Source organism: Amphibalanus amphitrite, unplaced genomic scaffold (genome assembly GCF_019059575.1).
Source record: "Amphibalanus amphitrite isolate SeventyFive unplaced genomic scaffold, NRLGWU_Aamphi_draft 001209F_arrow, whole genome shotgun sequence".
In the NCBI taxonomy this organism is placed as follows: Eukaryota; Metazoa; Arthropoda; class Thecostraca; order Balanomorpha; family Balanidae; genus Amphibalanus; species Amphibalanus amphitrite.
In genome coordinates, this window is record NW_024882703.1 from 50,932 (window position 1) to 72,282 (window position 21,351).

A 21,351-nucleotide genomic window follows, 5' to 3' on the forward strand; every position below is an offset into this window, starting at 1 on the left:
ACACAAGTCGCGAGCTAACAGTGTAAGAAATCTCGTCGTAATCCACACCATCCTTATGTTTAACCCCCTCAAATATTACAAATCTTTTCAATATACCCAGTAATCAAAATCCCACCTCAAGGCTGGAGTACCCAGCTTCCATTCACTCAGTCCGCCACAGTTCTGCCCGAGGTCGTCCCACCCGGCCGGCCCGGGGCAGCGGCATCCGTCTCGCCCGACGCACTAGCCGGCCGATCTGCGCCGCCGCCCCGAGGAGCGGCCCCCGTCGAAGTCGATCCACCAGCGCCGGCCAGGTCCGCCCGAGCCGCCACCCGCGCGGCCGCATCCACGCCGCCCCACCCGGGCGCCGATACACTGCCACCTGTCTTACTTTTCCCCGCCGGTGGGCGCTCCCCTGCGGTCGGGTTACACGCGGTTGAGGTGTCATTGTCCGCACCCGGCCCAGCAGAGTCGATCGCCTCAGCTGGAGATCCATTAGGGGTCGAGTCTTCAGAGGTGACGTCATCAGCCCGCCTCCCGGACCCGCCGTCACCCCCACCGTCTCCTCCCGAGTCAGCAGCAGCTGTACCGCCACCGAGAGAGATGACGTCATCGGTCCGTGGCGATCCGAGGGGCCCGGACAACCAAGCTGTCAGCCCGACACCAGACGACCCCGCCCGGGGCTCCACAGGTCGGACATGGCCATGGGGCGCGCCACCAGCCGCCGGCAGGGGCGAGTCCAGCACCTCGGCGTCCGGCGGCACTGGCCGGCGCTGCTCCCACTCTGTCCCCGCCGGTCGCGCCTGGCCCGCCCGAGGAGTCTGTCCCGGCGGCCTCTCTTGTCCGCTGCTCCCCACCTCTGTCCGCCGGCCGTCCCGGGCGCGCCCCTGGCCTCGCCCCTGCGTGCCCGCAGCAGGATCGCCGGACTGCGCGTCCCGAACGAGGTCCGCCACCGCCTCCAATGATGAAGCCCTGCGTGGAAAATCCTGGAACGACAGCTTGTAAAATACTTTTCCGCCCTGAGTGTGAACGGAAAATATCTTGCCGTCCCTCCTAGCTCGCAGGAGGGCTTGGAATATCTCCTGGCGCCTTTCGGTCAGCGATTCTTGCACATATAAATCCTTTCCCCTCAGCCTGCTTTTGAGTTTCCACACCTGTTCCTTGTCGGATCCTGGCCCTGTGCGGTTAAATTTCACAACAATTTTACCGCTTTGAATCCGATGTGCACGATTGATTTGCTCGTCATTTAAACGGTAGCCCATATGATGCTCCAGGAGCTTACGCACAATCAGAGCACAATTTTCGTCCGACCGGCTTTTGGGGATAGCTTTCCCACTGAAAACAAGCAGGTCTAGCCTAGAGTGCTGCTCTGCGTTATCGCAGCGGTCCTCTAGACGCCTCAGGTGCTCAGAAATTGACTCCAGCCCCGCAACCGCTCTCCTGGCCTCAGACTCTGCTGCGCCGGCCTTGGCGCTTGCTGCTGCCACCGAATCCAATGCGAACTCTACGGCATGCTCAACAGCAGCGAGTCTTGCTTCTGACCATCCTTTAAATTCTTCCCTCAAGCTACTCAGCTCTGATTTAATATACTCTTTCAGGCCACCGATTTCTTCACTAAGCCCACTCACCTGCTTATCGGCTGGGCTTCCTGGACTCGACATCTTCTTTCGCTTTGTCATCCCGACACCAAAATCAACTTGTCCACCAACAACGCCAAACTGATCAGTGCTCAACTGCTCACACTCGCCTTTTCATCACAGATGGCCCCGGTCACCGGCCACACGAGCTACCCCTCAGCCACGCATTCCTCCCCTCGCGCCGGCTGCGGGTCAAGGTCGACCGCTCGGGACGGCGGTCAGCGCCCAACTGAATTGACCTTGACCTAACTTGACCTGAAATGACCTCAGCAGCAAAAACCTGGTCGGGTAGTGTGACAAAGAGGTTCTAGCTGGCTTGGCACCAGAAAACGGCATCGTCATCGGTGTATGATAAGCAGCGCACTTGATATCCAGCGGTGACCCAAAACAGCAACATTTTTTTTAGTTTGACCTGACCTGGAAGGTCAATGACTGACCTGGGAAGGTAAAACTGGGTATCATTGGATTCGTCTCTTCCCAAAGAATCTTTTTGGTCTTCACCGCTAAGCTCTATCTCCAACAGGAACGAAATGGCGCGGGGGGGGGGTGGCAACCACCCCCCCCCATGTGCGTTCTAGGATGGGAAAATGGCATGTGCGGGCGAGTGTTAAAGCTCGTTTGGCACTGCAGCTAATTTTGGTTAGCATAATGCTTTTATAAAACGATGCTGTTCCTAGTCAAATAATGCCGATACCTTCCTTCATTTCAAACGGTAGCAAACATAAGTGGTTTCAGAATCGTTCATTTTATACTAAAAACGTGTGTTCTGAACTGACCTTGAGGTACGACACCGGAGGCAGCTCGCTCCTGACGCCGGCAGCCAGTGACGTCAGAGTCAGGAGGGTGGTCACACCCAGCGTCACGCTGCAAAGTGGACGAAATGAATAAAAAACGTCAACACAGAACGTACCATCATAAAACAGGGACGCATTTTCTAAAAGACATTATGACAGTCGCTGAAATAAGTCAGGCACTGTAAACGTTTACTAAATCCTGCGCGAATAGGGATATGGAAGATTTGGCAAGCGACATAATTGTGAAGCGTAAATATCTCTCTCAAATCGAATGTTGCGTCAGCTAAAAGTAGTTATTTGCGGTGACTGAAGCTTTTAATGCAAAATCAACAAATAACAGCTTATGCAGATATCCTATTTCTGAGTATTTAGCCTTCTCGACTGAGTTTAATTCCGAAATGAGTAACACAAACAAGCGTACCTATATATTTCCAGATCAGACATGATGCTGACAAACAGGAATCCATTCTGGCTTGTCGCCAGTGAAAATAATAGAAAGTAAATAAAGCTCCCAGTGTGTTGTTCCGCGACACATCTGGCTGGCTGGCAGGACAACAGCGGAGCTACCGAGGCCTCCCACGGGGAGCTTCACTTTATCAGCAGGGCGGGTGGCATCTGGGCTCGGGCCCAACCCAAACTGATCCACCAGTTTCACAGCACCGCCTCCTAATAATAACACCCTTTGGTAATGACACTCATACGTTAAACGAGACGTCGACCAAGTCAAAATATTTTGTTAAATGCCGAACCCAGCTAGATCATAAGACAGTCCGTCTATTGAGCGCGACTGAACACCCTGTCAGTGCAGCTCGTACTTGCCAGGGAGCGGGACCCTCGTTTGCCAGGCCCTATGCACTGCCTCTCAGTTCGTCAGCTGCCGGTGACTTAACAGTAAGCAACAGTCCCTGGCAGTCAGTCCCCTGCAGTTCCCCTCCCCCGTGCAGGGGAGGTAGTGAGTACCTACAATTTGTGACAGTGAGTAATGACAATTTGTCAGTGACTAACACCACATTAACTGTCAGCCGGCTGTCAGCTGACACATACAGACGGGCTCAAAGAGACGTTTAATTGCTTTGGTGCTGTTGTAACTTAATCAAAAATAGATCAGTTGAGTTTGTCTGGCCGTGCTGTGACATTACAGCTTGAGATCTAATTCGGTTTGAACATCAATCCAATATTTGTTTTCGTTTTATGCAATCAATTTACATAAGGTGCCACGCATTTTGTTTTTGCATACCAGCTAATTAATGCTTTCAAGCGTAAATTCAATTGCTATGCTAAAACAGTTTTTCACTCCTTTCTTATAGTAACATGGCAAAGCTTCGTCCAACTCCCACCAGCTCAGCTCTGTCTCCTCTCTCCTCTCTCCCTCCCTGCCCACTTTCCGTTTGGCGGCACCTGATACCGTAATCCTCCCTCCCTCTCCCCTCTGGCCCTCCCTCTCTCCGTCCTCACCGTGCCGGCGTGGCGGTCTGCTCCAGCCAGAAGGACACCCACGAGATGGCCACGATCATGATTGTGGGGATGTAGGTCTGCAGCAGGTGGTAGCCGTTCTCCCGGTTCAGTCGGAACCGAGCCGACAGCGCGCTGAACTGACCTGGGGGAGGGGAAGGGGTGCTGAGCTGACCACGGTGTGCGAAGGGGTACTGAACTGACCTTCAGAGGAAGGGGAGGCCACTGAGCTGTCCTGCAGGAGAGGGGTGAATGAGGGAGCTGTACTTACGTACATTCAGGGGCTGAGTAAGCTGACACTGGCTGTTGGGCGGTGTTTTGTCTGTGTTCGAGTGGAATAATAAACACTAAATATCTAGCATGAACAGGGTAACTGTAAGGAACACATACATTTCACAAACAACACAGACAACCTGCTTTTGATGCCGTGCTGAACACCCCTGACAACGCCCGGAGCATATTTACCGCAACCCGTCAATTGTTTGCTATTTAGTATGCATATGAGCGGGCTTTCGGGTCAGCTAAGGGCTGTCACCTGGAGGAAACATACTGCCAGTCATCTATGTTGTACATGATTCTCTGCATAAATTCCGTATATATTATGCATGAATGCCTACCAAACCGTGTACATAATGCATGTATATACGAGTCACAACCATGTAGCTCGCACATATAAGTGCACCAGGTGACCTAAAAGCCCTGTTCATGACTGAAAATTCGGCATTTGGCACCTAATTTATTGCAGTTGAAAGCAAAGAAGCAAAACAATCGACATTTCATTCGAAAGGTGTAAAATCTACTAGCCAACAACTACTATCTTTCACGTACCAAACGGATCAAATGTATCAGCATAGGTGCCCAATGTAGCATCGTGAAATGGGCTACTGGCTACCACTTTTCACCGCACCGATCCAGCCCATCGGTGCTGCGTTCATGGAGCCATGAAGTGCCGCTATCACGCCGTTTGCAGTCCTTCCTGCCTTACAGTTTCACTCACCTGTGCTGTAGTTCAGCACTTTGGGATTGTCTAAGATGATCTCTTCCAGGTTGAACTGCGGTATCTCCATATTCATAGTCCTCTCAATCGGATTGGGCTCCTTCCAATAAAACTCCAGGGCTGATATTGGGTGCGCAACTGGAAAACAGATCAAATAGCTGAGCACTGGAAATTGGAATTTGCTAAGAAGGTACACACTCTGACACCTCCACGCATCCTTACCTACATCAATATGGCCCTTACATACATTCCGCCCTTGGGGTGACCTGGCTCACCTCCAGGGGAAGAGCAGAGGCTGAGGGACACGCTGCTAATCTTATTCGTCATATACCTATGTTAAAATGCCAATCGTTTGAAATAAGGCTACTCGTTTATAATTATCAACTATTGCTTTTGTTTGTCAGCATTATTGCACATTCACACTAGTTTATAGGCCAGTGTTGGTGCGGCAAGGCGACTGTCGACTTAATAACGCAAATTCCTTTTGGACATGCCACAATCTAGGATAATCTTCTGTAAGTGACATGTAAACACGATCAACATCAAAATGCTCTTTGTACACTGCAGTTTCATTGAAAAGAAAACATGCACGTTTAGTTACAGAGACATCTCTCATGCGAGCAGGGTGAATGATTTCTGGTCAACGATGTTGTTTAGTCACTAAAACCCATTGCAAGCGAATAAAAGAGTTATGTATGTTATATGAAGACATATGAACTTTGTTTGTTTGTTTGTTTGTTTGTTTGATTGTTTGTTCACTTGTTCTTTTTCATCGTCGCTGTATAGCGACGCGTCTTTAAAATAAGGTAATTTTTAATAAGGTTATACCTATCACACGTAACGCGTTTTATAAAATGCACGAACCGGGTACCCATTCAGGTGAAACTTCAGCTTTGATCGGCGGCATTGCCCCACCAAAAAATATATTCTGTAATTATCTATATTATCTATAGCGATAATATGCAACTACAAAATAGCCTAGCTTACCTCTTAAATTAGCCCTGATCCATATGCATATGTACCTAAGCCATTAGTCAAGATGTAATGAAACCAGGATGGCAACTAGGAAGCAGGCAGTGCCACTAAAAGCGTCCTTGGCAGCGGCCAGTGACCCACTCGGCTACTCCCGTTCTGTCGTGCAGAGCTGTGCAGAGCGCTGTGACGGCCCTGAGCAGCGGCGTGCACCGTCCCGGCCGTGCTCTCCCCTCCCCTCCCTCTCTCGCTCTGCCCATACCTGGGCCGGGTTCCAAGCGGCGGCGCCGGCCGACCAGCGCGGCGCCGGGCGCCGGACAGACGCGGCATGCACTGACCGCGGCACACCTGCAACGCACTGGCAGACCAGATCGGGCCGCTGCGTGCTGGACCAGCCCGCACTGTGCCAGGTCGGAGCGCACAGCTACGTGCTGGACTGCAGTCTGCACTGCTCCAACGAGGTCACAGTTGCGGCATAGACTGTAACGCGTTGCTGAGGATGGTGGGAGAACAGAGCGGCCAAGAGAAGACAGCGGTTGAGAGGAATATCGAGAGGAATACCGAGAAAAAACTGAGTGGCTGCAGGGAATACCGGGAGAACGGAGCGGCCCAGAGAAACAATGGGAGAGCAGACCGATCGAGAGAAATGGTGGGAGAACAGAGCTGTCGAGAGAAATGCCGGAGACAAAGCAGCAGCGGCGCCAGCAGTGGACGCACATAAGTCGTTATCGGACCACAACAGCCACCTCCAATGGGTCACTAATAGAGTTGCAAAATTTCGCTACCGCACTACCGGCATGCCGGTAATTTTTCACTACCGCAGGTTTATTCGTGGTAACTGGCATGTCTTGCCGGTAGCATGCCGGTATTTTTGATTTTGTGCAAAAAAAATATCAGCAAATGATTCAAACTTTGGACACTAAGAGGCTCTCAAATTGTAGTAACAGCAATATTAGCCACTGCAAGATACATTTTGTGGTAGAAGTTCCATTGCTAAGTGTAGGGGTAACACATGGACCTCAGCATTTCACACAATTCACAGGCTTGGTTATAATTAGAATTGTCAAGAATCTACTGTGGTCTATAAAAGGAAGAATACTCATTCATGTTGCAAAAGCACGATAAACTAGTAAGTCTAATGGTAGGTAATACGTATAGCACAATAAAATAAATCAATGTTCATGACAACATTCCCTAGGGGAAAAGGCAGAATCAAAACACCAAAAAACACAATGCTTGGAAACTGGCCTTGAGTCCTGAGATCATGAGATGTGGTCTGAGAAACTCTACAAAGAATTTGACACTGAAAATCCAGCTGAAAAGGCAGGTGTTAGGTAGCCCTGAGTCTGACTTTGGTCCCATTATTAAATGAAAATGGATTTAAACTGGCATTTTGTCTTATCTTTACAAGAAAACACATCATGCAGGCAAAATTGACAAAAAGTGGCGCAAATAATTAGACAACCAAGGATTTACTTTTAAGATTCTCTCTCCCCTAATGAATGGATGTAATCTGATGACGTAATATTTATCCATATACCCTTTTGGTTGAATAACTGAAGAGAGATGAATTTCTTTGCAGTGAATTACACTACAATGTTGATTTCATTATAATTTAATATTGTGTTGGGTAATTTTTATCAATATAATCATTCACGAAGCAGTGGCTTGCAGTCGTTAAACATTTTTTTTTGCAGCGTTTTAATCAGCTGGTTAAAAGCCTCTATTATGGCGCATCTGTTTCGAAATCGATAACCTTGTGTTTGTTCCCGCTTGAGGTTGGAGAGGATGGAAGATATCGTTTTTATACATATTATTTGGTGACTATTCTCAGGACCAGTGAGTTATTAACACATTTTTTACATGATTCGTATCTTATTCACGAACCAGCAAGCCATAGTGGATAGGAAAAAGTAGATGTTGATCTCGCTTCCTCAGTTAGGAAGATGGCCTAATCTGTAGTCTGTACTTGTTAAATCTATGTTTTGACCATCTATATTTTAAACATTTGGCTGGTGCCTGCAACATTTTAGGAGAATATGGAAAAGTAGAACAACTGTGAAATGTAAATGTGATTACTGCTCACTGTCCAGTCTTCAAAAACACATTTCAGTAATTCAAGTCCTTTTTGTCCTCACCTTTTTGATGAATGTAATAGTTTTTTTTTTGTAGGCAATACTTCTTTGATTACAGGTGATATTTTAACAGTTATAGACTGGAATTGAGTTTCAAAATTGTGGGTATTTGTGGGGCCAACTCAGCCAAAATCAGCCTGCTGGTATTTGTGGTTGGACAATGGATGGCTGTTGGGTGGGAGGGGTGCTGAAACTGCCAAAATGTGGCATCTCTTGCAGGGGTAAGCTAGAATCAAGAATGCAGGTTTTTTTAGTATGCCGGTAATTTGGCGGTTTTTTTGCTTGGGGCGTGGTAGCATGCCGGTATCCCAGAAAATTTTTGTGGGGCGGGGCGGTGCCGGTAGCAGCCTTTTGGGAAAACTTTGCAACTCTAGTCACTAAGTCACCGACGCCACATAGGACACAGGGCCTCCAATCCTGGTGGATGCGTACTGAGGTCACTGACCATCATGGATCTACGAGATAGGCCAGTACCTATACAGGTCCATATGCTCGTATACGTCCTGCCGCACTAGCTCAGAAGCTCTTCAGGCCGGCCCGAGAGGCAAGAATTGCTCAGAGAAGAGCGTCTTTCTGAGCATCACGTTACCACCTGGCACAAAAACGGCGGCTTGCACTGGTGGTGAAACCATAGATAGAAATAATCGAAAAAAGTCTTCAATGCATACAGTTTGAATTACACCATCACCATCAATTTTCCAGAAGAGTGTGGAGCATGACAATAACAAACACGACATGCAAGACAAAACCAACTCACTTGCATCATTGCTGGCTTCCCTTCGTGCCACCCTTTTGGTAATCACCGGACCATTGTAATATTAAGCCAAAACTTCACGACAGTGGTGAAGCGTCAAAACAGCTTGTTTCACGGTTATCCAAGCGTCTAATACCTTCCACTGGCTTCTCGGAATGTGCCGGTACACGGTCGCGCGGGTCGCTGACAGCCATCTGTTTCGATCAGCAACACACGACACATACCGTGGCGCGAATCCAAAGAAAGACGAATCCCAACACTTCTCCGCCAATCGCAAATTGACACAAAATCCAATTTCCTCTCAGCTGAGCTATTGTGCCAAGATACTCGGAGATTTGCTCGAGTTGTACAAGGTACGCGATGCAATATGATCCAGTTTTAAATTGATAGTGTTGAAGCGCTTGACTTCAGCGAAAATTCGGGGGCAGTTTGGAGACAAAGACACTTATCAGGAGCAAAGGGCTCCGAATGGACATTAGCTAAGGGCGTAAGTGCTTAAAATTAAGTGCATCTAATAAAAACGTACCCATCCGTTGTTAAAAAGTAGGAAACAATATGAAAGATGACAATTTGCTTGGTAAGCACAAAAACACTAAAGCAAAATAACACAAGCATTAGGTAATAAGGTATAACTACATAATAAAAAACAGCGCTAGCGTGCATACACGATAAGCACAATACAAATCATACGCAGGCGATGCAATTTACATGCAATTGTTTGTTCAAAACTTACAAGTGGCAAGCTCTATGTGGCAGGTCTGTGTGTCCAAAGGATATTTGTTGAGATCCATCTGGCAAGAGAGGGTCAGCTGCAATCTGGAAAGCAGTGCCGAATCCAATGAGACATCGCATGATGCATAAGAAGACATCGCAGTGTCTTCTGCGATGTCTTCTACAATGAGACATCCAATGAGACATCGCAGAGAGGGTCAGCTGTATAAGTAATTTCAGAAAAATAAAGGTGGCATGATTTGTAGCTTCGTCTAGTTGGTATCGATCGAACAACTTTATACCTGAATCCTTTGCTCAGCATCTCTCTTACTCACAAATGATTCCAAGAAAGCCTTTAAACATTAAGGAAAATCATCACCTATGTTCAGATCAACAATGCATTAGCTAGCAATGTACCATACTGTACTATACCGTGCCTTACAGCCAATAAAGTTACTGTGCCGCTCTAACTCCAAAGGAGAGGAGGGGTTAGCCCGAACTGCGGTGTATCATACGTGGTCACGGCAGACATCTCCGCTCACCGGATGCTGTAGAAGACCCTTCCGTCCGCATAAATCCGCATCAACACGTTTGGTGATGTCACATCATGGTACTTTGCATCCTGCCAGACAAAATAGCGTACATTTTAGCCCTTCATGACTCTACATCTACAACAATATCGGACAACACAAGGTGTGAAGGCGCTCTTTCTCACTAAAGTAGGTAAGTGTTTTTTTTCCAAGTGCAATGGCAGTTGATTGCATTATGCAGCTACAGGAGTGAATTTTGTCAGTTGACACAGAACTTGCTGCGAACAAGGAAGCTGATGAAAGGTCGAGTGTCAGCCTGAATAAACACGAGTCGGCACTTCGGTTGTTACAAAAACCGTCATCAAGCTGGAATTTAAGAGCAGTGGGGTGGCCTCCAGCAGTTAAGTGATGCCTAATTGGTAATTATTTAACGTCCTGGACGATAGCAGAGACTGGAGAGGTACTGACACCGGAAAGTTAACATGATCGATTTTATCAAGTTCCTAAAACAGGAGTGTAGAAAAGGCTTGCCTCAAGGAAGAATCAGATCAGACCCTGCATTACGGTAGAGTTAACTATTTGTCATAACAAAGATAACGTGCTGTTGCGGCTGGTCCATGGCAATACGCGGAGAAATACCTAACTATCAGCTACGACACTGACAGTCAACATTACATATCTACGGACGCCTCTCGCTTGCGCTTTTCTCTGCTACTGACACAATGCCCTTCACCCGTCATATGATGAACCTCCGTGGGTTTATCTTTCGTCTTCGTCCCAATGACTCAGAAGGCTCTGAAAAGCGCCATTTTCCGAGGCGCAATGCTACCCTGGGGTCTACTGAATAAGACTGCTTGGAAGTTGGAACCCTATCTGAGCAATGGTGGAGAACTGCAGGGTGAGGATCGGTGTGCGCAGGTGACGAGCACCGTTGACATTTACGACTACTTTACGGGTTTGGACGCCGCAAAAGGCATAAAACACGCTCGACGCTCGTGCTCAACGCATGACGACGCAGACGACTGTGCCGGCTCTGTCCTGGACGGTAGACTGTGCCGTCAAACTCTGGTGTACGGCGGGACAGTCTAACCAGCCAGCGTCGCACTCAAGCAGGCGGACTGGGCGGATTGAATTCAGTTCGGTTACTGTAATTGGAAACCATGCTATAAAAGGATGATATGCTCTTTTCATTGATTGCCAATATATTTAGATTCCGGAGCAGGCTATAGGTTGATAAAAAGGCAACCTTGACAGTACGGTACTAACTACATAGTACCTACACCCAAAGAACGATTACCAGCGGGCTGGAGTCGTCCTCAATCAGTGGTGATATGAGAGCAGACCCCGGCGGGCAGCGCGTCTGGAATGGGTGGCTATTGAGACTCCGGCGGTCAGCGCAGCTCTCTGGCTGTTACCCATACAGACACACCTGCAGACCCCCTCACAGGGCAGCACCGAGTGCTCGCCGGCCGCCCACCTTGACGTTGAGGAAGTAGATGTCCGGCGTCCACAGCCTGTCGATGACGCTGCGCCTGCTGACCAGCAGCAGCTGCCGGGTGTCCGAGGCAGACCGGAGCCGGTCGTCCTGCCACGACTGCCGCAGGTAGATGTCCAGGTGGTAGTCCTGCAGTACGCAGACACAGAACAGTAGGTGACCGATTCAAGGAAGCTGACAAGGGCGAGAGCTCATGGTATTTAATTATGGTGCACAGTGCACATGGTCAATTCAGAGACGAAGTTACTATTATGAGTCTGTCGCATCGGCAACTGCAAGAGCAAATGTGCATAGCTTGACTTAAAAGGGCTTCAGCTCTTTTCGTAGGCTGCTTGTTATAGGCCACTTTCTTGAACTAGTTTGTAATATGATATTGTTTCGCGTGAGTTATTCCAAATGATGGAAAATAGTTCAAGTGCCAGCTCGACGCTTGTGTCCGCAGTGCTGAGTTTCTCATAGTTCATCAGTTTTACAAGGCGCACTGAGGAAACTCATTATACCGTTTGTCCACTCATTACTGACACCAGCGAACAAAACGGCCACACCAATCGACAGTAGCTTCGGACATGCAAGACTGTAAAGTCGACGCTAGGTTCATATACTCGCTCAAATATTTCTTTGAAGTGCGGTGAACTGTGTATGGATTGTAGAGGCCTTTGAAGTGAAAAGCAAACATTGAAATTGGTACATGTTTGTGCTGAGTGTAATCTCTTATTTACAAAAGATCATACGGCATTTGCAGGAACACCTAACTCTATACTACAAGCCAATGTTCTCGTATTAATTCCCTCGCCCCGTTGGGGGGGGGGGCATTTTGCCCCCCCCCTGTGGTTTTTCCTGAATAGCAAGAAAACGGCGGCGCGCAGCGCCGCCAAATTTTCAGTACCTTCCCGGGCATCAATTTGACACCTTCACACCAAATATCAAGTCTTAGGTCACCTTAGGTCAGGAGTTATTGAGGTCAAACTGAGGTCATGTTCGAGCAAAAATGAGCCAAAAACATGCAATCTTGAAACGCGCACCAAATATACAGTTATCAAGCAATTTCAAAGTTCTTTATATGGTGTAGTAGACAAAAAGCGGCGCTAAAAACTGCCATCTCGGATTTTCAAAATTTTGGGTTTTTGACCCCAAAAAATTAAAAAAAATTGAGTTTTTTTTTTTAGAAAAACGCTCTTCTATATACATACCAAATTTCAGATAGATATCTCGTTTTTTGGCCAAGTTATAGCGAAAAAACGGTTCAAAAATGATGACGTCAAATTTTTGAACTCAATTTTTAGCGATTCTAGACCACGTACGGCAAAACGGAGACCGCCATTGAACTCCCCGTGACGAGCTGCATCGATTCGATAACCATTTTATGCAAAAATATCAACTTTGAAATTTGACCTAATTTGACCTGACCTTGACCTGACCTTGACCTGACCTTGACAAAACGTGACCTAAGCTGGCCCCAAAGGCTGCCTGACCCACATAATCGCATTCGTCATGTAAAATGGACCATAAAACATGTACCTATCACACGACACTTTCATATCCCAGCCAGCAATTTTGCTCCGGGCCCAAGCAGGCTCAAGTGCGGATTGCCCGAGATTTTTAGTCGGGCTAAAGTCGGCTAGGGCTTGGGCTAAAGTCGGCGTATGACACAGAAACGCCGACTAAAGCCCATGCTCTGCCGGAGGTATGCCCGCTCTGCGAGCTCCGGGCAGCCGTAGTTTAGCCCTAGTTGAGCGACGATTGGCGTTAGCCCGATTTAAGCCCGAGCAGTGAATCTATTTATATAATGGAAATTACTCTGGGCCCGAGCGGGCTGAACTCCGGCAAGCCCACTCTGTGTGCCCTGTCTATCCCGACTTAAGCCATAGAAGTGAATGGGGTTTATACATTGCAAACTGCTGTGGCTTTGCTCGGGTTCGGCTCGAGTGACGGCTCCTGTTTTCTCAAGTCTCGACTTGACTTCATCTTGCTTTTGCTTCACACAAGGAGCAGGGAGCAGCCAATGCACTTTCAGCAGGTTGTGTGGTTTTAATGCATATTTAAACTTGCTACGGTCACTCATATGCTCTGTTAACCGGTCATCGAGCATTGCGAAAGGAAAGTAGTGGTTGACTTTGATCGAATGTTTATTTCAAAGGACTACAGACACGTCAAATGAAACACAAATACATGAAACAGTGGACTGCAAACTGCAGCAATAATATGGCATGAGTCATGAAAAAGCGCCATCAAAACTATAAATCAATCACAAGACCCGCTAGCCTTCCTCCCCGTTCGGCGTTCATAATACTTGGTTGAACACTTAACCGAAAGCATAAAGTAAGGACAGCAAGAAATCGCTCATAAGACGATAAAGCAATAAGCAAACAATCGTTTATAAAGAACTTCACTCTGGTGAATGGGAGCTTTGGAGGCGTCTGGCTCCTCCACACACACACACATCTGCAGTAGGTGGTCGGCCAGCTTTCGGCGCAGTTTCCGTATATGTAGGTACCTATACCTACTTAATTATAAGCAGGCAGTTTCCGCTAAACCACTTGGCGAGGGCGACAGCGGCGTCCACCCGGTCCTGGTTTGTATAACTTTTCCATTTTTTGGAACAATTTGCTCTAATGGTACGTACCTGAAAAAGAGATCAATTGGTTTAATTTACATTGCATGTTTGCTTGAAAAATAACTTATTGTTGCATTCATACTGTAACAGCACTTCTCGTTGATCCGTATAAAATGTTCATTCGAATTTTTCAACGCGGACAGAGAATGAGCGTGCTCGGTGATAAGTAGATAAATATTTGTGTTTTGTGTTTCATTTTCCTCGTTCAGAAGTGCTGGTATTTCACAAAGATATACATAAAGGCACGGAATGCGGCTTTTCTGAGCGAGGGTAGGTATAAGTCGCCAGGCTGAACAGCTATTCAGCTTCATGTTTGATGGCGTGAAACTCAGTCAAAATAATGACGTTTACCTACATACGATCAAGCGCACCATTCAATACAAGTACCTACCGTAAAACTCCATGCTAGTCCACTTGATAAGAGCAATGAGCACTATCCCTTCTTCGCGCTGTCACACGCGCCCAAACATCAACCACCAAATGCCCCAACACCGGTGTGTCGTTTCGTCGCACAGCGCGCAGACTGTCACAAACGCTGCACATGATTGGCGCAGAACTGCGCATGCGCGAACAGCCGAACAAGTATGGCTAAACTCCGGCTTTACTCCAGTTAGCCGAAGGACACAGCCAGCTTGATCAGCCCGCGCTCCGCCCAAGTTAAGCCTGTTTTGGATGTGTGGGCAGATGTCGGGCTGAGCTACTGCTATCCGCACGTGGGCATAGCTGCGGGAAGTCCAAGCTCAGCCCTAGTAAAAAATACATTGGTTTTGATCAAAGTGGGCAAACCCACGCTAGGCCCAAGCTGCCCGACGTTTGCCACAGTTCAGCCCAAGTGAATTGCTGGCTGGGATTGTGACCCCCGTGACCTGACCTCTGTGACCTGAACTGGTATCAGTGACCTCAAATAGCAAAATATGTGTTTGAAGAACATTTCCCCATCGATGATTTTCAATGAAATGCATTTTACTCGATTTTACAACGCATTTCTTGAAATGCCTGTAAACGGTGCAAATTGGACCTTTGACCTGACCTGTGACGTCATCGGTTTGACCTAGGTCAATAAAATTGGGTCACAAGGTAGATCCCTGATAGGGCTATCCAACACCGTTTGCCGCTTGTCGCTAGGTTGCGTGGTTCTCGAGATCTTAGGGGGGGGGGCAAAATGGCCCCCCCAACGGGGCGCGTTGCTCGGCAGAGCCCAACGGGTCGCGGGTGATTGATTGTAATCGTGTGACAACTGCAATTATTATAAAAGTGATAACAAAATTAGGTTCGTGTACAGCTACGTTTTGAATACCAGAATCGAAAAAGGTTTCAAATGAATACATTTCTGCTTGCGCCGTCTACAAAATAAAAGACACATGTTCTCCAGATTAATGAAACATTTCGTAACTCCTTCATGCACAGAGTTTCAATATAAAAATTACCACACCTCAGTTCGAGCCTCCGAAAATTACGAATGAAGGATACCAAGTATGCCATCATTATGGAATACACGCCACCAAAACACAACACACATGCTTACCAGTTACCGAGGATATCTACATAGTGCTATTGCACACGAGAAGCCAGAGAGCGCCAAAAAACATAACATGGTACCCTCGTTTGAACTCACTAGACCGATTTTATGACGACCATTTTACATCTCAATGAACAGCATCACTGTTGTTATAGCAGCTTTGCTACCTGCAGTCAGGCGTGTATTTGAACGACCTACGTAAATGCACCGGCAGAGCCCTGGGCAGGCTGGTGGTGAGTGACGCGCTGGTGTCCAGTTTCCAGAGGATTAACTCGAATCTTTCTATTCTGCACTGTTACATTCAGTATCAAAACACATTTTTCTCTCTCCACCCTTTGTCTCTTTCTCTTTCTCCCTCTCTTTACCCCTCTCTTTCTCCCTCTCCTTCATTCTCTTCTCATTCCCTCCCTCCCCCCTCTCTCTCTCTGTCTCTGTCTGTCTGTCTGTCTGTCTGTCTGTCTGTCTGTCTGTCTGTCTGTCTGTCTGTCTGTCTGTCTGTCTGTCTGTCTGTCTGTCTGTCTGTCTGTCTGTCTGTCTGTCTGTCTGTCTGTCTGTCTGTCTGTCTCTCTCTCTCTCTCTCTCTCTCTCTCTCTCTCTCTCTCTCTCTCTCTCTCTCTCTCTCTCTCCCCCTCTCTCCCTCCCTCTCACCATGGTGGCTGCCCGCGGCGCGCCGAAGCTGTTGATGAAGATCTCCACATGAACGTCGGTCGGTACGCCGGCTGGGGACGGACAGAGACAGGTCAGCGGTGCCGAGGTGTCCGACAGGCTGGCACCGTCGCGGCGGGGGCGGGTGACAGCACCTGACACCTGTGACGCCGGCGGTGACCCGGTGTCAGGCAGGGGCGCGGTTGGCGCCGCCCCAGACTGTCCATTACCCCTGACCGTGGACGGGGGCGCCGATCGGGTCGGTGGAGGGGGACACTGCTCTTTGATCTGCCGGCGGCGCCCCGCCAAGATACATGGACCGGTCGGAATGGAGGTCGGATTACAGGGATCGGCCGGATCCCAACTCCATCACTGGGGGCGCTACTGGGTGCAGACACAGCGTTTTGGACGGAGCCCGAGCCGATCGGACGAATGGATGTTCATCTAGAGAAACTGCCTTGTTTGTCTTTAGCCGAATTGAATGCGCGTCTCTTCTCTGCAGAAATCTTTGCACCATTGAGGTTGGTGAAAACCTATTCAATCTTAACCACAAACTTCCCGAAAAGCACTTGTTTTGAATGCTTTATCAGAAGTTTGCCAGTGTGGTGATACATATATCCGGTGTACACGGACTGGATCTGAGCCGGTCGGTGGATGGATTGTCTCAGTCGATCTGAGAGCCGTCAGCCGGCGCTGCAGGCCAATATCGGACAGGGTTCGGCAGTGGGCGAGGTCAGCTCAGCAGACAGTTGACACCGAGTTGCCTGACGGAGCGCCAGGCGGCGGCGCCAACCGATACACGGCCGACCCCGCTGCCGTCCGTCAGGGGACAGATCCAGCTCAGGATGAACTCACTCTGGGAATGAACTCATCCCGCTGATGACGTGTGCGGGCTACACAGAAATAGTTAAAGGTGACGATGCAAAGGACATAGACAGGACAGGCCTAGCTACAAAAGTGCGATAAATGGGACATCCAAAGATTTGACAGATATGAGAGCGGTTATCTGGACGACACCATGCGTGTAGTCGCAAAACTTGTCACATCACAAGGGATAGCCTTTAAAGGGACACTCCCACCTTAACATTAGTTTTGAGTTGAGATAGCCAAATTGGTGGCCATGGCCTGCAAATACCGGTTTGGGCACTCACAACATCGACAAATGCTTTAATTCGGAGATATGGAATTTCAAACTTGCAGTTTTCGGATTCTAAGGGGCTAGTGCATTGGTATGCCCCCTTAGAATTTGTGACGTCAGCGGAGATCTAACGATTTTTAAATCTTTTACTAAAACGTTTGGTAGCACGCGGTGGTATATGCTGCTTTGCGCGCAACAAATGCCGCACTTTCAAATAAAGTCGCTAGGAACAGCGGAGATCCCAAAAAGTAAACAAAAGTAAAATTCTAATATCTTGAAAACCGGTGAATATTTTTCGATGAAATTTGGTAGATATTCGTTTTCGCTCTTGCTGAACCGAGCGACATCACTTTCGCGCCAATTCATTAACTTTTTTGAAGGTGGGAGGGTTCCTTTAAATGAAAGTTTTTTATAGGACTACTTTACGTGTGCATAACTAATGCACATTAGATATTGTTTTTTATTTTTGCATTTCATTTCAAATCCAAGACCACAATGCGTAAGCAGATCCTAACGGAGTTTATCAATCGGTAGAATGCTTACTTTTGTTAAAGGTGGGCCATTGATTCGCATCATAGGCAGTATCCAGTATCTTCTTCTCTATAACATCTAGCGTGAAATACCGCTCAGGGCTGAAAACGAGCAGACATGCAAATAATCAAAATGCAAGGCAGACAACAACAGCTAACGTTCATAAACAACTTTATGAAATTGAAAATCTTGGAAACGTTAGAAATAGCTTCAAATATAAGTATTGTCTTGTCATGTTACTGAGTAAGTAATACGTATGCTACCGTAAGCATTCAACATGTAGAGACAACCTTCACGAACGCTTCAGAGGACAGTTTATTCAAGAGATTAATGTTAGCGCCAATGCGGGAGTCCAATTAGTTATCGCGCCAAAACGTCAAAGACATGTATCGATAACCAGCCTCGTAAAGATATCAATGCATGCCAAAAGGTATTCACATCCTGGGAGCCTATAGCAGCCAATGGAGAAATAAGACAGACAAAAATGAAATTAAGACATCGTTGGCCGATATCTTTATGGTGGGACCACCCTAAAACTTTGCAAGACAACTGCAGTATGCGACAGAACCATATGGAATTTAGTCGGTGTAGCTAAGAATGCATTTACGGTCTACGGAATAAATCGTACGCATGTGCACTATGTATAACATGTATGCATGGATGTAAGTACATATGTATGTATATTTACTTTCATGAGCGATCTACACATTGCGCGGCGATTGCTGCTCTGATTCTGAGTCAGGTATTTTGCATGCTGTATCCACTATTTTAAGTTGTGTGCATGTCTAGCAATATCCGTTGCCCGTTTGGTTTCACAGTGATATATGCCAATACTTTTGCAAATTTCTCTTGAAATAAGCTTTGTCCACTGAAAACATCTCTAAAATCTATAAAAAACATTGTCCTCAACCAAATCTTTAAAAGTCGTATGCCACAGAATCAATTACGTTGCAATTCCACGAAGTCATACAATCACTAAGTGTCACTGGTAGCTGGCCGCTTAGGTATTGCAGAGTTTTTGACACATTAAAAACTCATCTTGAAATAAGGCCGTCTTTTTAGCACATTCAGGCAAGGCACGTTGTAAGGACGTGTGTTTATAGCGCATCGGTCAGCGGGGCAGCACACTGAAGAGGCCGCGGGATGATGCGAACCTGGTGGCCCCGGCGCCCCCGGCCTCGCCGTCCGCTGCTGACGCCGCACACAGCAGTCTGCGCTCACCACCGCTGGAACACGAGGTCACAGCGGGCAGGCGTCACAGAGGCGGCCAGAACACAGCCCGGCGCTCTTCGACCTCGACATGCCGCGCAACAGAAAAATAACGCAAACAATCGGCCTACTTAATTCGAAACGAAAATCACAAACAAAAAGAAGCCAAAGCCATTTCAAGCCAAAGTATATTGATACGAGAAAATCATTCGAGGGGTACCTGAATAACTCCAATGCAAAGAAAGCAAGCTATCTTCAACAGAAGATATTGGCCATCTTCTAAAAGCTCATTATCTATGTTTTGCGACTAAAAAAAAAAAAAAACATGACCAAGCCTTATGATGAAATGAGAAATATCAGGCTCTACTAGTGGCACTTGCCAGCTGATATCAAACATATGCAAGTCAGCAAACAGGCAACATTCAAGGTTACACCAAGTTAGGCCCAAAAAGGGCAATGAGAGAAGTGTTCCATCGCATATATGTACCAACTGAGCGTCAGCACACTCGCACACTCCGAATACCCAGACCGCACAGCCCATGACTTTCGGCGATCAACTGATATTGATTCAAATGGCGTTGGCTCAGCTGATATTGGTTCAGCTGATGTGATTGTCAGTGGTAAGAAATTTACGGCGCAAAAATATCGATCAATGCCATCGTCTTTTCCGGCGCGTCGCCATCCACCACATGGATGGATTGTATGATTTAACTTATTTATCCCTCGAACGAAAATCATTCTGCTTGACTGCAGTTTCAAGTCGAATAGCTTTCAGTAGGTATCTCTAACAGCTCACTCAAAGAGGTTCGTTTAGAGCATGCTCCCCTAATCGCTCGTCTCGGAGTGCGGATCCATTAGGCGGTGCCAGTTCTGCCAGGAGAGGTCCGGTGACCTGCCGGGCCGTCCTCAGGGGGCAGTGCCCGGTGAGAGGCCCATTGTGACGTCATCGAACGTCTGAAGTGACTGAGAACCGAGCGGCGGTACCGGCCGAATGCGGGTCAGGAGATAGTTACCTCTCGGTGGGTAACTATGGCAACGGGACGGAGCCCTGCTGATGGTCAGAGTGGTCCCTGCCAGCAGGCTACCGACGGAGACAGGTTGCCCTGGCTCAAACCCGAACCAAAATGCACTAAGAAGGCTGCAACGCAGGGTATATCGTCGATATGGCTTTTGCAAAAATCAAGGCACAGTACAAAGTTATGTACTTGGCGACCGATGACTTTGGCTTGTGTTCCTAAACATGTTGGTCTCCTACGTAAGCAATGCCAATTTGCAACGTTTTGATACCGTTATAGGGTATGGCATTTGTGCTTCAAGCAATATCTTCTAAAGTTAAGTAATCAATCTGACGATTGGTTTTGTTCAACCTATACCCCAAACTCAAATAGAGGCATAAGCAATCACACACAATCTCTCTCTCTCTCTCTCTCTCTCTCTCTCTCTCTCTCTCTCTCTCTCTCTCTCTCTCTCTCTCTCTCTCTCTCTCTCTCTCTCTCTCTCTCTCTCTCTCTCTCTCTCTCTCTCTCTCTCTCTCTCTCTCTCTCTCTCTCTCTCTCAGATCCTGCCTAAACCTGACTGCTTCAGTTGTCATGAGGCAGATTGCGATATAACTCAAACTCGAGGCACAGGAATTCAGGGAACTGACAGTAGAGTGAAGCGAAACGACAGGAATGCACTTTCACGGAATGTCAACTTCAGTCTAATGGGAATTGCACGGCTGTCGTCTGTGGCTAACGTAGCAAGAATCGCGCCATCGATTCGGCCGGCCGGCTGTGGTACCGGTGACGAGGCCATGCGGCCCAGGGCGGACCGTTTTGCAGCAGATCCACCATCGCACTGCAGTATACCGTTCACCTCAGTGTTCAGTTAGACAGAGTCCTGCACTCAGCAGCCACTCAAACCGAGTGGGCTGCAGCGGGCAACGGTAACAAGACTCAAGAGCCGTTTTAGCATTATGTACTTAGCGTACTCGGTACACTTTTTTAAACATCATGATTGAAGGCTGAAACATGAACAGGTTCAGCCACAGACTGCCTCGCGGCTGGCCGGTAGACCTCCAGACCAGTACAGTCCAGCACCGAACCACCGCATCGAACCACATGTGGTAGGGGATCTAGAAACCACATTGCAGCCAACATTCTGTCAGAAACGGCCTGCCGACCGTCGGACTGGCGCCCTGCAGCGACCGGAGGGGTCGGCCGGCATACCGAGCCGTTGGCCGTGCTGCAGAATGGTTCCG

The 21,351-nt window shown here is 47.8% G+C and overlaps 1 protein-coding gene across 3 annotated transcripts in view; it reads right to left on the reverse strand.

The window, feature by feature from the left end:
• The window catches only part of LOC122371142 (glycine receptor subunit alpha-2-like), a 37,640-nt gene that overhangs the window by 10,313 nt on the left and 5,976 nt on the right, over positions 1-21,351 (reverse strand). Inside the window, exons 2-10 of one of the 3 annotated variants that reach the window (XM_043347272.1) lie at positions 19,058-19,129; positions 17,916-18,004; positions 16,238-16,308; positions 11,439-11,585; positions 9,974-10,053; positions 9,454-9,536; positions 4,860-4,997; positions 3,866-4,007; positions 2,393-2,480 (exon numbers count right to left, since the gene is read on the reverse strand). In XM_043347272.1, coding sequence (XP_043203207.1) covers positions 2,393-2,480; positions 3,866-4,007; positions 4,860-4,997; positions 9,454-9,536; positions 9,974-10,053; positions 11,439-11,585; positions 16,238-16,308; positions 17,916-18,004; positions 19,058-19,129 — 910 coding nt within the window. Of the gene's footprint in view, positions 1-2,392; positions 2,481-3,865; positions 4,008-4,859; positions 4,998-6,093; positions 6,698-9,453; positions 9,537-9,973; positions 10,054-11,438; positions 11,586-16,237; positions 16,309-17,915; positions 18,005-19,057; positions 19,130-21,351 lie in introns of those variants that run through there. The other 2 variants (XM_043347273.1, XM_043347274.1) reach the window with 2 other exon arrangements.